Source organism: Thamnophis sirtalis, unplaced genomic scaffold (genome assembly GCF_051295495.1).
Source record: "Thamnophis sirtalis isolate CommonGarterSnake01/CBP01778 unplaced genomic scaffold, rThaSir2_p1.2 scaffold_1, whole genome shotgun sequence".
Taxonomy (NCBI): Eukaryota; Metazoa; Chordata; class Lepidosauria; order Squamata; family Natricidae; genus Thamnophis; species Thamnophis sirtalis.
Window position 1 is genome coordinate 113,987,594 of NW_028261381.1, and position 16,738 is coordinate 114,004,331.

The 16,738-nt window shown below is 38.3% G+C and overlaps 1 protein-coding gene across 10 annotated transcripts in view; it reads left to right on the plus strand.

The window, feature by feature from the left end:
* EXD1 (exonuclease 3'-5' domain containing 1) overlaps positions 1-16,738 on the plus strand; it is a 30,853-nt gene that overhangs the window by 9,597 nt on the left and 4,518 nt on the right. For 9 of the 10 annotated variants that reach the window (XM_014058018.2, XM_014058019.2, XM_014058021.2 and 6 more), the window contains 7 exons: positions 1,864-1,932; positions 4,289-4,352; positions 10,455-10,585; positions 13,583-13,650; positions 15,839-15,925; positions 16,354-16,458; positions 16,596-16,676. In XM_014058018.2, the coding sequence (XP_013913493.2) occupies positions 1,864-1,932; positions 4,289-4,352; positions 10,455-10,585; positions 13,583-13,650; positions 15,839-15,925; positions 16,354-16,458; positions 16,596-16,676 (605 nt within the window). The remainder of the gene's footprint in view (positions 1-1,863; positions 1,933-4,288; positions 4,353-10,454; positions 10,586-13,582; positions 13,651-15,838; positions 15,926-16,353; positions 16,459-16,595; positions 16,677-16,738) is intronic. The other variant, XM_087722515.1, reaches the window with a different exon arrangement.

Below are 16,738 nucleotides of genomic sequence, written 5' to 3' on the forward strand. Positions count from 1 at the left end.
CTGTGCCATCTAAATTACTCAATAACGACCATCTATTGATAGAGTACCAAAGTACTAACTTCACACCCTGATAGAAATGAGTCATTACATACAGTATAATACAGTATAAAGAGCCCCTCCTGCAGCACTTTGTGTGCCAACTTAAGCCTTTTTTTAATTACAGGATTTAGTTTGCTGGAAAAGAGAAGTACTATAAAAACGCGATTTTTTTGATGAGTGTGTTTTGCTTTAACAATGAAAATGTGAGTGAGTCCAAGCAATTTTTTAATGTATATCCTACTTGATAGCTGAACTTTCAAGGTACTTAATAGTAAATACCGTATGTATTTTAAAGCATGCATAAAATAAATATATAAAACCTAATAAGTCTCAATTCTTCAGATTAAAAGAAAATTCTATAATTATGTTAAATACTTTTAAAATGTTTTTTAATTATTAACCTTGTTTTAATTTTTCTATCTTTTCTGCTTTTTAGGTTTTTAGGCTTTATTTACAAATATTTTATGCTTAACTATTTTGAGGCTTCTAAGGAAGAGTAATATGTAAATAAATAATAAGCTTGAAATAACACTGGGTTTTTCTCACTACAAATATAATGATTAAATGTACCTGAAAATAAAATCTAGCAAGATGTTTTATAGTTTTAGGGCCAGAAGCTATTTTATTTATTAGTGCAATTCAGACTTCATCTGTCACATTTCAGAGGCAAGGAAGGTTCTTTCCAACATAATCCCTAACAGATGAAGACTATTTATATGGAAGAGGCGGTCCTTCAGATAACTTAAATTGATGCATACAGTATAATACCTTTTGATGTATTTGGTGTGCAAATTGAAGCCTGCTTTTCTGAAGCTTCAAGCACATTAAATTCCACTGATTCTGTGACAGCAAGGGCAAATATAACGGACCAACATTCAAGTCAAGAGTTACACAGTATTGCACTTTTCCACAAGTATTTCTGGATTAATCTATCAATATTTGAAATTCCAGGGAGACCCGCAAGTGCTGTTTAGAACTTTAAAATATTAAGAGTGGAGTTCATATTATTCACTACTATACTTTTAACACGATAAAACCTGACAATCCACCCACCTACACATATACTCACCCTGAAGAATCAAGCCAAAGTACCTACTAATATAAAGTAACCAATTGAATCACTTTGGGAATATTTCAAGCAGAACAGATGGTAACAGCATTTTATCATTGTTGCTGGTATTTACAGAATGGTACTTACATTTTATCATAAATTGTTGGGCCGCTATTCTCCTTAAAGTATCAAACCCTTTTTTAAAAGCAATCTAAATTGGTGATCATTATCATATCTGATGCAGTGAATTCTTTGGATTAACCATGCTTTGCGTGAAGATGTGCTACTACCTATTGGTCTAGAACAGGGGTGCCAAACTCGCAGCGTCCCATGACGTATCACAACTTTTCCCCCTTTGCTAAACCAGGTATGGACGTGGCCAGTGCATGATGCATCTGGGCTGCAGGCCGCAAGTTTGACAGCCCTGATCTAGAGTCTCCTCATATTTAATTTCAATGGATGACCCTCCATTTCATCAGCTTTATCAAAAGTAATATTAGTGTATATTTAATTAATTAAAGAACAGAGGCTCATGGAAGGGAACTTACTATTTCTGAATAAGTTATAACTATACATAACTATTTATAGAGGAAATAACTATTTCTGAGTATTCTCACATCCTAATACTATACTGTATTACAATATTGAAATATTTTATTCTTCTTAGAATTGGTTTATTCTAACCAATTTAGAATTGGTTCTAAATTTTAGTATTAAACCGATTTTTTTGTTTATCTAAACAGAATGATATTTATTCTGTTTGTTTCTTTCAGTTAAGAATTTGGAAAATGGCAGAAATGTACCAGGAATAAAGAGGTTCTTTGGCCATGAAATTGTTAATGGTGAGTATATTTTACAATTACGTTCAAAAAAGTTTGATATTTAATGTAATGTTAACTGATATTTTCAGGACTTCATATTAATTAGGGAGTGTCTTTTTAATCTCAAATTTCCAGCTGACCATGATATTTACAATATATTTGACACTGACTGAAGTATGAAATAAGTTTTAAATATATTTTAAAATATATTTTCATTAGATCTTTGATTTGATTTTAAACCTTACAAAACAACAATGAAATGAATTAACTGTAAAACTATTTATTAAGAAATATAGCAATTCTATTGCTTTGATTTTATTGAATTGGGTTCTGTTTATAAATTAATTACATATAAAATATTTTTGATCCATTGGAATCTATAGACATAATCATTCAGTTTTCACAAAATACTTTGTAAGACTATAGTAGGAATGTTGGGTAAATTCCAATATTTTACACACATTATTTCTAAAGTTTATTGAGACCAGTTAATCTTCCTTTTCCTTTAAAGCAAAATGTTCACAGATGAACAGGATTTGAAAGCAAACAAAGCAATTTGATCTAATACAAGCAAGCTAAGGGCATTTTCCACATGCCCTTCATGTGTTCTTTTCAAAATTAACTGCATTGACTTTGCTTGTTCTCAACTTGGCATCATAAATGAACCCAAATTTTCTATTGCTAAGCAAAAGAGTTGTTAGGTGAGTTTCTCCCCATTTTATAACTTTTCTTGCCACTGTTATTAAGCAAATCACTGCAGTTCAGTGGTGGGATCCTGCCAGTTTAACAACTGGTTCGGTGATCATGCGCTTCGTGCGCTATTATAAAATGTGGTGAAGATACGAATAGTTACCTTCCATTTTACTGCTGTGGAGTAACACAGGTGAGGTGTGGCAATCTGCTCTGCCGCACAAATCAGCTGAGAAGCTATAGCTCAGTATAGCACAGGGGAGGGAGGGAGGGCCCACCTGATCGTCGGAGTGAACAAGTTCTCTCCCAGCTGATTGTTAGAGCTATCGGTTTGTCTGAACCGGTAGAATCCCACCCCTGCTGCAGTTGTTAAGTGAATCTGGCTTCTTCATTGACTTTGCTTGTCAGAAGGTCACAAAAGGTGATTATATGACTCTCAGTACACTGCAACTGTCATAAATATGAGTCAGTTGCTAAACATCTGAATTGTGACCATGAGGAATGCTGCAACAGTAGTAAGTATGAAAAACGTACTTATGACCATCATAACTTTAAACAGTAAGTATGAAAAACACAATGCTGTTGTAACTTTAAACAGTCACTAAATGAACTGTTGTAAATCAAGGACTACCTATATAGTTTCTAAAACTGCTGTAAAGCTCTTTTTCTTTTTCTTTTTGCTTAAGATCTTCTATTTCTCACATGACATGGAACTCTTGTCTCATCTTTCAATTTGTCTTCTGGCTTCTGATCCTCAAAAGGAAATCCTGGTTTTGGATTTTGTAGCCTAGATCAAACATGCAAAGCCCCAGGACTCTCAGGTGGGGAAGGGGGTATCTTTTCTTTTTAGATGACATAGGAGTGAAAAGAGCTTCGCTGTTGGACTGCAGCAGCTGAAGGTGGGAGAGAGACTTTTTTTCTTGTTCAGATCAGCTGGTAGGATTTCAAGAACAGACTGCACAGCCATTTGTCTGCAATGGTTGCTTGCTTGAGCAAGGGGTTGGACTAGAAGACCTCCAAGACCCCTTCCAATCCTGGAATTCTATGTTCAATGTTCTAATTAGGGGTCATAATAGTAGTGGTGTGAAGTGTCCTGAGTTATAATTGTTAGTCTTTTTCTTCACATTTTAATCCTATCTGTGCTAATAAAGTAAGAACCAGTTTATTTGGAAAAATATTTGGGACTGTATATTATTTGAATATATAAGCTGCATAAAATGCTCTGAACATTATAAATTACCTGCATATAGTTTTTCAGAACCATGTTTGCTTGTTCTTCTCCCTCTCTGCTATTTCTAATCTCAAAACTTTGAAAAGTTCCAAGGTGTACTCTTCTGAATTTGGAAGATCTTAAAACAAGTTGCTATTGCAAATATGTGAATTGTGTAATATGAGCTTCTTTGACAACAAAACCAAAATGGTTTTAGGAGAGTTAACTTAGAATAAACCATTGTAGCCTATATTCTATTTGTATAAAGTTTGCAGGTAACATTATGTAATCCTGTTGTGTTATGTAACATGGACATTTTATAGCTTGTTGCTACTTGATTTTCTATCATGCCCTAATCCTGGCAGGTTCACTTGTCATTGTGTCGGTATTCACTTTTAACTTATCTCATCTGGTTATTAAGTACAGTTCATGGTTGAACTTGAAATCCTTAATAGGAACTGTTGATCTATGTTTCAGTGGAATTGCTCGACGACCTGGAACAATCAGCTGCAGAAAGAAATTTCACTCCTACTAGATCCAGGTACACCTGAGGTTTTTGTTCTGAGAAATGACTGAGATCCTGACTATTAGGAAAAGCTATTTATTCTCAGTGGAAAGTGTTATTTCTATACTAGTGATCTATCAAAACCTAAGTGGACCAGGAACATAAAGATATTAAGGCTGCCTACTGTTATTTAATAATGTGTGTGTATATACAGTATATATAGTATATGTATCTATAATATATAATATAGTCTTCTCCAATTTAGTGTTCAGGTTCTATACCATTATTTCCAGCCAAAGAAATGTGGTTATATGCCATCATACTATTAATACGTTTGTCATGAACCTGCTTTACTTTAATATCAATAAGGTAAGGGTGACTGTTTATGCATATTATTGTGCTTTCAAGGTCCTCACCCCAAAATTATGTATATGGATGGCTAAGAAGTCAGACAATTTCCTAGCATCTATTTAGATCTCATCTCTTCCATATCCTTGTCAGAAATTGTAATAATGATTAGAATGAAATTAGCTGAAGTAAAGATTCCACCTACATTCAGACATTGTACTAAGCCAAGTTTTGCCTTAATCATGATTGAATCCACAAATGTTGGATGAAGATACCCATCTTACTGTGGGGTCCTCAGTGCTCTCTCAGCTTTGTTGTTTTCTTGCAGACATTTCATTACCCAGCTTGGTAATATCATCAGTGCTAGAGAGGAGTAGCACTTGCTCCCTTATTATATACCAGTGGCTTACCCTGTCAGCCTTCGTAGGAGTGTTCTTAGTGATTCCTTGATTAGCCTGTTGTTTATTGTTAGCTCCTATCAAGGAGGAACAACAAAAGGAGGAACAACAAAAATCAAACCATAACAGGAAGGTCTTCACTTTGCAGGATAGTACTATAAAACCTCACCATAACCAAACCATCTCTGGGTTGAGTTTCAGGAAGTTGCCTCTGGGGATGTGGACAAGGCTATGCGAGCTGTGAGTACCTCCACCTGCATACTGGACCCGTGTCCCTCCTGGCTGGTTGCCAACAGCAGTGAGGTGACACGAGGCTGGATCCAGGCGGTTGTTACCGCTTCTCTTCGGGAGGGGTACTTTCCCACCGCGCTTAAGACAGCGGTGGTAAGACCCCTCCTGAAGAAGCCGTCTCTGGATCCAGCTGTTCTTAATAACTATCGTCCAGTCTCCAACCTCCCCTTTGTAGGGAAGGTTGTTGAGAAGGTGGTGGCTCTCCAGCTTCAGCGTACCTTGGAGGAAGCTAACTATCTTGACCCCTTCCAGTCTGGCTTCAGACCCGGTTACAGCACAGAAACCGCTTTGGTCGCATTGACTGATGATCTCTGGAGAGCTAGGGATGGAGGCCATGCTTCCATCCTAGTTCTCCTGGACCTCTCACTTTCGATACCATCGACCATGGTATCCTTCTGCGACGACTGCGGGAGATAGGGGTGGGCGGCACTGTCTTGCAGTGGTTCTCCTCCTATCTCTCGGACAGGTCGCAGTCGGTGTTAGTGGGGGGGCAGAGATCGTCCCTGAGGCCCCTAACTTATGGGGTGCCGCAGGGGTCGGTCCTATCCCCCCTACTATTTAACATTTACATGAAACCGCTGGGCGAGATCATCCGAAGGCACGGGATAAAATATCACCAATATGCGGACGATACACAGTTGTATCTGTCCGCCCCGTGCCAACTCAATGAAGCGGTGGACGTGATGAACCGGGGACTGGAAGCCGTTAAAGACTGGATGAGAGCAAACAAGCTGATACTCAACCCAGACAAGACCGAGTGGCTGTTGTGTTTCCCTCCCAAAAATTTGACCACCATACCATCACTCAGGCTGGGGGGACAAAATTTAAACCCCTCAGAAAGGGCCCGCAACTTGGGAGTCCTCCTGGATTCACAGCTAACTTTTGACCACCATCTCTCAGCTGTGACCAGGGGGGCATTTGCCCAGGTTCGCCTGGTGCGCCAGTTGCGGCCCTACCTGAATCGGGAGGCCCTCACAACAGTCACTCGAGCCCTTGTGATCTCTAGGCTGGAATACTGTAATGTGCTCTACATGGGGCTGCCCTTGAAGAGCATCCGAAGACTACAGCTAGTCCAGAATGCGGCCGCGCGAGTGATCGTGGGCGCACCACGGTTCGCCCACATAACACCGATCCTCCGTGAGCTGCACTGGCTACCTGTTGGTCTCCGGGTGCACTTCAAGGTCCTACTCACCACCTATAAAGCGCTCCATGGTAGTGGATCTGGCTATTTGAGAGACCGCCTTCTGCCAATTACCTCCCTGCGTCCCATCAGATCGCATAGAGTTGGCCTCCTCCGTATTCCATCCGCCAGTCAGTGCCGACTGGCGACTACTCGGAGGAGAGCCTTCTCTGTTGCGGCTCCGACACTATGGAACAATCTCCCCGTGGAGATTCGTACCCTCACCACCGTCCAGGCCTTCCGCACAGCCCTCAAGAACTGGCTAACCCGTCAGGCCTGGGGATAATCTTATTTCGCCCCTCCCGAATGCTGAGTGAATGTTGAGTTTTATTGTCTAATTTACTTTGTGCACATTTCTTTTTTCGTATTGTCCTACACTCCCCTTCCTTTTTTGATTGTAAGCCGCCCTGAGTCCCCTCAGGGAAAAGGGCGGCCTATAAATAAATAAAACAAAACAAACCATAGGTAGTCCTCAACTTACCTCTATTCATTTAGTGACTGTTTGAAGTTACAATGACACTGAAAAAAATGACTCATGACTAGTCATTATTTTATGACTATGGCAGCATCCCCAAGATCACTTGATCAAAATTTGAGCAGTTGGCACATATTTACAACAGTTGCAACATCCCAGCATCCATTTATGATCTTCCCAGCCAGCTTCTGACATGCAAAGTCTGGGTAGCCAGATTCATTTAATGACTGCATGATTCTCTTAACAACTGCAGTGGGAGCCAGGTACTCCCATCTACTGTCTGGAGAGGTCTGGCCAGAAGTGGTCTTCATGGAAGAGTTGCAGCCAAAAAGCCATACCTCCAACGTGGGAACTAGGCTTTACTTAACAACAATGGCAAAAAAATGTTGTAAAATTAGTCTTGTTGTATTCGGGTCTTTTCCCATGTAAGATTGAGATTGTCTTGGCAACGTAGACTCCTTGGTTTTCTAGCCGGATTTTGTCTTTGGGGTTTCTTAAGATGTTAGAATACCAAGGAGTCTACGAAATACCATGCAAAATCTGCCCTGCAACATACATAGCACAAACGAATAGGATAATAAATGCACGCATCGCAGAACACAAGAACTCAGTAAGAAAAAAAGAAAAAACTTCCTCCCTCTTCCAGCACCTTAAAGCTAGAGGGCATGGAATTAATTTTGAAGGAACCAGGTTAATCTCTAAAACTGAACACTTCAACAAGAGAATAATTATGGAAGTTATCGAAATAGAGAAACACCCCCACAACATGAATAAATGTGATGATACCTCCCACCTACCAGACATCTAGAAACTAGCCCTAGTCAACAAATAAGCCCCACCCACCACCCAGGCTGTCACAACACGAAACAACAATGGGCACACAGCCACCACCAATCTACCAATCATGATACAACCACACAACCAATCATTCCACTTACTGAAACAAAGCCAGCACTACCCACACCCACCAAGATTTATAGAAAGACGGCAGCTCTGACCATGCTTTAAGCCCAAACCCAGCCTGAAGATGGCGAGTGAAACCTCACCGAAATGTTGCCAAGACAATCTCAAACTTACATGGGAAAAGACCTGAATACAACAAGACCAGCATACCTACACCCATGAAAATCTACGAAAACATATATACACACACAAACACATACACACACACACATGTGCAAAAGTTTTAGGCAGGTGTGAAAAAATGATGTTAACAAAGAATGCTTTCAAAAATGGAAGTGTTAAACATTTATGTTCATAAATGAACAAAATGCAATGAATGAACCAAAGAGAAATGTAAATCAAATCAATATTTGGTGTGACTACCCTTTGCCTTCAAAACAACAGCAATTCTTCTAGGTACACTTGCACACAGTTTTTGAAGGAACTCGGCTGGTAAGTTGTTCCAAACATCTTGGAGAACTAACCACAGATCTTCTGTGGATGTAGGCTTTCTCATATCCTTCTGTCTCTTCATGTAATCCTAGACACACTCGATGATGTTAAGATCAGGGCTCCGTGGGGGCCATGCCATCGCTTCCATTACTTCTTGTTCTTCTTTACGCTGAAGATAGTTCTTAATGACTTTGGTTGTATGCTTGAGGTCGTTGTCCTGCTGCAGAATAAATTTGGGGCCAGTCATATGCCTCCCTGGTGGTATTGCATGATGGATAAGTATCTGCCTGTATTTCTCAGCATTGAGCCCACCATTAATCCTGACCAAGGATTATTGTATCGCTCTCCAGCCTTTCGACGAACACACCGCCTTCTGCTACAGCCAAATATTTCACATTTTCACTCATCAGTCCAGAGCACCTGCTACCATTTTTCTGCACCCCAGCAGTTCCTATGTTTTCGTGCATACTTTAGTTGCTTGGCCTTGTTCCCACGTCAGAGGTATGGCTTTTTGGCTGCAACTCTTCCATGAAGACCACTTCTGGCCAGACCTCTCCGGACAGTAGATGAGTGTATCTGGGTTCCACTGGTTTCTGCCAGTTCTGAGCTGATGACACTGCTGGACATCTTCCAATTTCGAAGGGTAATAAGTTTGATGTTTCTTTCATCTAGTACACTAAGTTTCCTTGGCTGACCACTGCATCTACGATCCTCAACATTGCCCATTTCTTTGTGCTTCTTCAAAAGAGCTTGAACAACACATTTTGAAACCCCAGTCTGCTTTGAAGTCTTTGTCTGGGAGAGACCTTTTTGATGCAGTATAACTACCTTGTGTCTTGTTGCTGTGCTCCATCTTGCCATGACATGAAACTGTTTTTCACAACCTCACCTTGGTAGCAGAGTTTGGCTGTTCCTCACTCAGTTTTAAGCCTCCTAGACAGCTGTTTCTGTTTCAGTTCATGACTGGGTTTCAACCTACGTGTGACATTAATGATCATTAGCATCTGTTTGGTGTAATTGGTTTGATCATACACCTGACTATAATCCTGCAAAATCCCTGACTTTGTGCAAGTGTACCTATGAGAATGGATGCTGGTTTGAAGGCAAAAGGTAGTAACACCAAATGTTGATTTGATTTAGATTTTTCTTTTGTTCGCTCTCTTTGCATTTTGAAAATTGACAAAAATAAACAATCATTATTTATATTTCTGAAAGCATTATTTGTTTACAGCATTTTTTCACAACTACCTAAAACTTTTGCACAGTACTCTGTGTGTGTATGTGTGTGTGTGTCTGTATACATACATACATACATACATACATACATACATACATACATACATACATATATATTGGTCACTGACTAAAACTGATTGAAAGTAGAAGGGTCCCCCTTATCACAACTACTTCTAGAATTTCATAAAATAGCAAAATCAATAGTTTTCTTTTTTTAAAAACCCAATAGAATGGGAGCCAATCTAACCTTGGGAGCAGTGCTGTTTAAGAGAAGGAGGGACTGTGACTGTGAAGGCTTGGTATTGTAGGCGACTTTCAACTATGGCTGCATTGAAATTGCCATTTACTTCCCAAATGTTATGTTGTTCAAAATTTTGTAAGATATAAATAAGAACATTATAGGCCATTTATTTTACATTCCTTTGTCTTTGAGACAAAGTCAATACACGTGCTAAGGTTGAATTCCTTAGATCTAGCTTTTCTGCTCCATTACTGGCTAGTCATGCCTCAGGTGCTGCCTTATTTGATGCATTAAAGTTCTTTCTTATCATAATCTTTATGACTGAGCTTGCCTGTGGTAATGCATTCAGCTAAAGCTAAAGCCCCTTTTTTCTTTTGAATGACATTTGAGTAATTAGCTGATAAAGCAAGGTTTAAAGAACAGTTAACATCTGAAGCCAAAAGCATATTTGACTAAAAAAAAAACCTCATTACTATATGTAAAACAATTTTGTTTTGGGTAGACTAAAATGTAACCAGCATCCTGCCAGCAATTTTACTTTTGTTAAACAAAAATTAAATAATATCTTCTGCAGGGAATTTCCACTTACTAAGTTGTCTGAAATCAACCAAGGATCACTGCTGGATCAAAGCACCCATACAGCTAATGTTGTTTCCCCAGTGAGCCAGCAACTCTGTTTGGGTAATGTTATATTTAAATTTCCTGGTAATTATCAAAAGTTCACTTCAGTACTTGATTTGTAAATCATTTATGTCCTGCACAATGCATGAACATCCACAGAATGGATGGCAAATGATGAAATGTGTGTCATGACAATGTAGGGCAAATGTAGGGGTAGAAATATATTATGAGAGCATTTGTCTGAGGATATTACCTTTGTTTTGTCAATTTCGTTTTATGGATCACTGAAGAGATTGCTAATACCTCTTCTACTATCATTTTAGTGTTTAAAAACCCCTAGAAGCACCCAAGAACACATATTACTAAAATTTGATGGCAAACCTTTAAATAACAAAAATTAGATTTTCCTCACATTTTTCAGGAAGAAACAATTATATTATGTTTTAAATGGACTAAAATGTCTTAACAGGTAGCAACATCTAGCCACCTTGAAAAAAAGTTACTGTCAGGTTTTATTCCAACCATTACTTAAGAATGAGTGTGTGGAGATTCAAGGACATCTCTTTGATTAGCTAATTAGCTAATTCTAAATATTAGAAAAGTTGATATTAGAAAAGAAAGCTAGCAATGGATAGCTATAAACCTAAAGCCACTTGGCCTCCTCTTTCTTATTTCCAGTCAATCCCCAAGTTAAAAACGTATATCTCTTATTTCTGCTATGGACCAGAATGACACATGTTTGATTTTCAATTGAAGGAACAATTGAGGTTAACTATTAAGGTAATAGGCCTATGAAGTCCCAGGCTCTTGGGAATCTGGCTTGGTTCTCACAACTAAATTGGCTTAGATCTGGTCCCATTTGATGAAAGAGCACAAGGAAATCCCAAGGCAGATGGGGAAGCTGAAAAAGAGAAGAGTAAACCATTTTTGAATTGCCGCCGAAAGCACCACATCGATAAGAGTATATAAAACCATCAAATGTTAATTTCAACTCAAGCAAGCCTTTCCCTTTACTTTAGGCTTATTATGCCTAGAAAAAGTTAACTAAGAAACTAGAAAAAGCAGAAAAAATGAGAAGTACAGCATCCACTTAGCACATATTTGGCCTCTTTTTTCCTAGTCATATTACAAATATGATCTTTCATAACCTTTTGAAGTTCAACTTTCTTTTTCTTCAAAAGTCATACACTGCATTCACATATTTCTAAAAGGCATATTGGGTTTTCCATTTTTTGAAGTATCTTGTTTATCTACACATGTACATATATTTACATACATTTGCTGCAATAATGTGCTCAGATTCCCAGAAGTTTACAATAATAAACCAATATTTAAACTCAAACAGCAATACCTCAATAATACATTCCATCAATACTGATAATACATATGTATCATTCCTCAAATACTTGCTGAAAAATTCTATTTTTACCAACTTCTGGAAGGCTATTGGGATTGCTGCTGAATTGACCTCAGAATGGAAGCTGTCTGTACTGTAACATAGGGGCTGCAACAGAAAATAGAAACCAGAAAAACAACATGAGGTTGTACTGTCTTACTGTCTCTCTACTGGTGACCATTCATACATTTTGTTTGGGAGAATACACTGAGTGAATTTATCCGCATGGACTGTCCAAATATTATAATACAGAACAAATACATGTGCTAAGGAATGCTTTATTGTAAGCTTTATCATATGGTGGATTTTGATGGCAGAAACAAAAGTAGTTCTTTGTTTAATTTGGGTTCTTGAGCTAACATGGCATGAGGCCAGGTTATTTGAGGAGCCACCTCTCCCCAGTGACATCTCTCCATCCCATTGGGTGCAGCAGAAGAGGCTTGTTGAAGGTTCTGTCCACTTGAGAATGTCACCTGCTGGGACCCAGGAGGTGGGCATTTCTGCTGCTGCACCCTATCTATGGAACAACATTCCTCCCAAAGTCATGTTGAAGATTATTCCAGGAGAGCCAGAAAACCTGTTTTGTCTTCTGACCCCAGGGATCAAAGTGGTGCTGAGCTCATAAAATGGCTATACTGTTCTTGAGTATCTATATTCTTCGGATAACTTCTCAAAGACTTTTAATTCTTAACTAGACAACCCATGATCTGTTGGGTCATCCTTTCAGAAATATTTTTTTACCTAAATAAAGAAGTAAAATAACAGTGGACAGGCACAAAAGCAGTGGGAATAGAAGTGTCAGGCTCCCAAAACAAAGAATGATGGTGGTTCTTCACTTTTCTTAAATGTTTAATAGTATGCATACCAGCACCACAAACAAACAAGGGGAATCTTTCCATCCCTCCTGATATAAGGCAGAAGCACTTCTTCCGGTATCACACCTGATTCTGTTCAAGTTTGTCCAGAAAGAGTGAGGCTGGTCAAAACCAGGTGGCTTTCCTGAGAGATCACTAACGATCAGGCTACAAGAAGCTAGCTTGGACCATTACTTTTTCCAGACATTCTGGAGGTTAAACGGAGTAGATGTTAAGTAAATCATTGTTTTCCATGCTGGCCTATGGGATTTCAATCTTGAGATAAACCCTGCATTGTCCTGGTGAATAAGGAGGGCCTTGTTGTTCAGCATCCTTGACTAGAGCCGAAGGAAAGCTTGTTGTCTTCTAATGTGGAGCCAATATGATATTGCTAAGTACTGGTAACCAGTGCACAAGAGTGGAATGCAACATTCCAGAGATGATACACATTATCTGGTGGAGTTGGACATCAACCATTTGGGTGTGGGCACTGTTAAGCCACACACTGGCACAATATTCAGCTGTGGAATAAAGCAAAGCAATACTAGGAGTGAGGTTCAACTTAAGGGATTCTTTATCTTGTTAAGTGGCTAGCAAAATACTGCTTACCAGAAATCCAATTGAATTATTTGGTCTTCGAGGTATTGTATGGGAGGATGTTTTGAAAAAGCATATTTACTGTCTAAACCAGCTTTATCTTGATTGGTTTAATTTAATAATCTTTGTTTATCTGTTCTTGGAAGAAGCATCATGTATATTTGGAAAGTACTTTAGGAGATTATATAGTGATTACAGGTAAAGTTCAAAGGTTGTTTTAATTTTTTATTACAGATGAAGATAGCGGGGAAGACATAGAATATATTGTTATTAATCAATTCCAGAAGGCATTTGGTTCTGCTGTAAGTAGTTGCTTCTTAAGGGTGTTTTTATTATTTTTGCTATATCCCAAGGGTCTTAAACTCCTGAGTACTTCAAGAGGATTTGTTCAAGGGCTGGAATAGTGAAGCCCTTTTATATGTTGATACACAAAAATTTAAAAAATGGAGAAAATAGCATTATGATATGTTTTAAAATGTAAATTTCTTACACTAAAGAAATCACAAAGAAAAAAAATCCAATTTAGAGTTTTCCACTATAATTAATGGAGAAGCAGAGTTGTTTATGATTTTGAATATTTCAGCCTAAATATGGTAACGAAATTATTCCAGTCCTCTCTCTCCTCCAGATCACCTAATCAGGATCCAAAATTCAAATAATCCACTTACTCAGAAAATTGTATTGGGATAGAAATTTTGATTTCTTATTCATGAAATGCTTTGGTAGACCTGCCTTGTTGCAGACCAAGGGAAAACTGAAGTGTGCCTTCAGAGATCTAAAATTAAGATCTGATGGAGACGACGAGGGTTGAAAAAGGAGCTGCCATCTTGCTAGCAGCAGAGAGAATAGGAAATTTCTTACTCAGTGCACACATAGCAGGGAAGTAACTGCCAGAAATAGGTTGCAGCTTGCCAGTTTAACCAAGTACTATAGATCATTGGCTGAGAAGAAACAGGTCTGTTTCTGGGCTGGGCAGGCTAAGGAGCAGCTGAATTCCTAACTTCAGAGTGTCATCACAGTTGAAGCATGGTCTGCTCCCATAGTCATGGGAGTGAACTAGTGTAGCTCTGTATCCAGGCAGGGCAAATTGAAGAGTAGTTGCACTCTGAGTCCTACATTAAGGTACTAGTGATGCCCTGATCTGGAGCTTGGTACGCAGCTATCCTTTGATCAGTCACATTTGAATGGAGAACTACCTTTGGCAGCATGCATTGGAAATGGTGAAATCAGCATGCTCTCCTTCTAGCCGTTACTCGTCTGCTGTGTGTATGAGTGAGACTTTATAAGTGAGGCATTGAGTATGTGACTCAATCACACTGAACAACTATTTCAAAGAGTCATGGAATCTTCCTGAACAGTGGCAAAATCTGTATTGAATTTCCCTATATTGCAACTTCTCAATTTCCAGCAGACGAATCCTTCAGTGGATCAAAGTTTTCTTTCCCATACCCCTCACCTCCAAAAGGTTGTCATATTTGTGGGGCTAAATTAAGAATAAACCCAGCGGATATAAGATGACCCTGGGCACTATTTATGGCACACTTTTTAATTGCTTATAGTATGTGAGGATCTGTGTGCTCTCTGAGCTTGGTTGTTTTCTTGCAGACATTTTATTACCAAACTAGGTAACATTATCAGTACTAGAAGGGAGTGGAATTTGCTCTCATTTTACATACTAATGGTTTGCCTGGTCAATGTTGGTGGGAATAGTCTAGGTGGTTTTTTGATAAAGCTGTTTACTGTTTTGGGGATATTATTTACTTCTTGATTGTTGGTCTAGTGCAGTGATTCCCAACCTTTTTTGGCCATGCCCCACTTCAGCATCTCTAAAATCCTGATGCTCCCCCCCCCGTGACATATAATTCTTACTCAAAAAGTGAACTGTACTTACACAAGGGAAGCCTAAAAGGCCATTAACTTGGTTTAAATAAGTTTCAAATTGCCCCCCTGTGTGGCGTGGGCCTCATGTTGGGAACCACTGGTCTAGTGTTAATGTTATCATCTGAATGTTGATTGCTGGTGAGGTGTTTTTGTCTTGTTTTCTTTTTGGTTATCTCTTTTGAATGGGATGTAGATGTTGTTTATATGTATCTGCCTGTTGATGGATGATTTGTCTGAGTGCCAGGCTTTCAGGAATTCTCTAACATTTTTGGATTAGGTTTGGTCTAGAATGCCCAGAGTTTCTCAGTTGAAATTATGATTCAATCTGTCCATATGTTGTGAAATGAAGGGTTTACATCATGTCTGCTTACTGCTAATTAGTTTTCATGAATGTCATCTATGTACCAATCTGCCTAGAATCCATAGCACTTCCACACATATAATCCAAAGTATGGATCTGGCATGTAGATGACGTTGTTACACACTGTACTTATAACATCTTTTTTATCTTTCTACATTTAATGATGCAGTTTAACTTTGTATACAAAAACTAGTTTCATATTGTTTTACATGTCTTCCATACCCTGCTATTTTTTGTTTCCTTATTAGATGATGCACATCAAAAATCAAAGTGTATGTAGTATAGCAGCAGAGGGTGTCAATTTGTGTCGGCATGGAAAACTTTCTTGGTTACAAGTAAGAATACACAATATGCCTTATAGTTTGGAATGTAAATTTTAAAAAATACGATAGTTTTCTTATTAGCAAAAATAGTCTAAGAATAAAAAATATATAACTTTGCCTCTCAGTGTAATTCATCATTTTTCCTATTTTATATTTTGCTGCTTTTATATCTGGTGCCCTTCATAGAATTCTCTGTTTCTATAGAGTAGTAAGTATTTGGGGTTGTAATTTGCTTTGAAACATCAAGATATTGTGGAAGGTGTTAGTTAAAAGCTATCCATATCAGATGCATAAATTGAAATAAACAAAAATATTGCCACCGTGACATCTTTAAAATTAAGATGTCAAAAATATATTGATACTCTAACCATGTTCTGGTATTAATATTTGAATTACAGCAGATCTATAATTTTGTTCTTTTCTGTATGTATTTACTATAGGTAGCAACAAAATGTCAGGTTTTCTTATTTGATGTTTTTGTTTTGGGAGCTCAAGTGTTCAAGAATGGACTACAAATGATACTGGAGGACCAGAATATTTTGAAAGTATGTATCTATGTAAAACAGATATCCAATAACATATAGCGAGGAAAGTTGAAATTGTGTTTTTTAAAAAGCCAGAAAATATGTTATTTTTATTATATTCCTTGATCAAAATGATCTTGCTTCTTCATATTTCTTAGGTTATCCATGATTGTCGTTGGCTCTCAGATTGTCTTTCTCACCAATATGGAATTGTGCTCTCCAATGTCTTTGATACACAGGTAGCTTGTCAAATACTCTTGTATGTAACCAGATTTGAGGGGAAGTAGCTTAATATGCTACT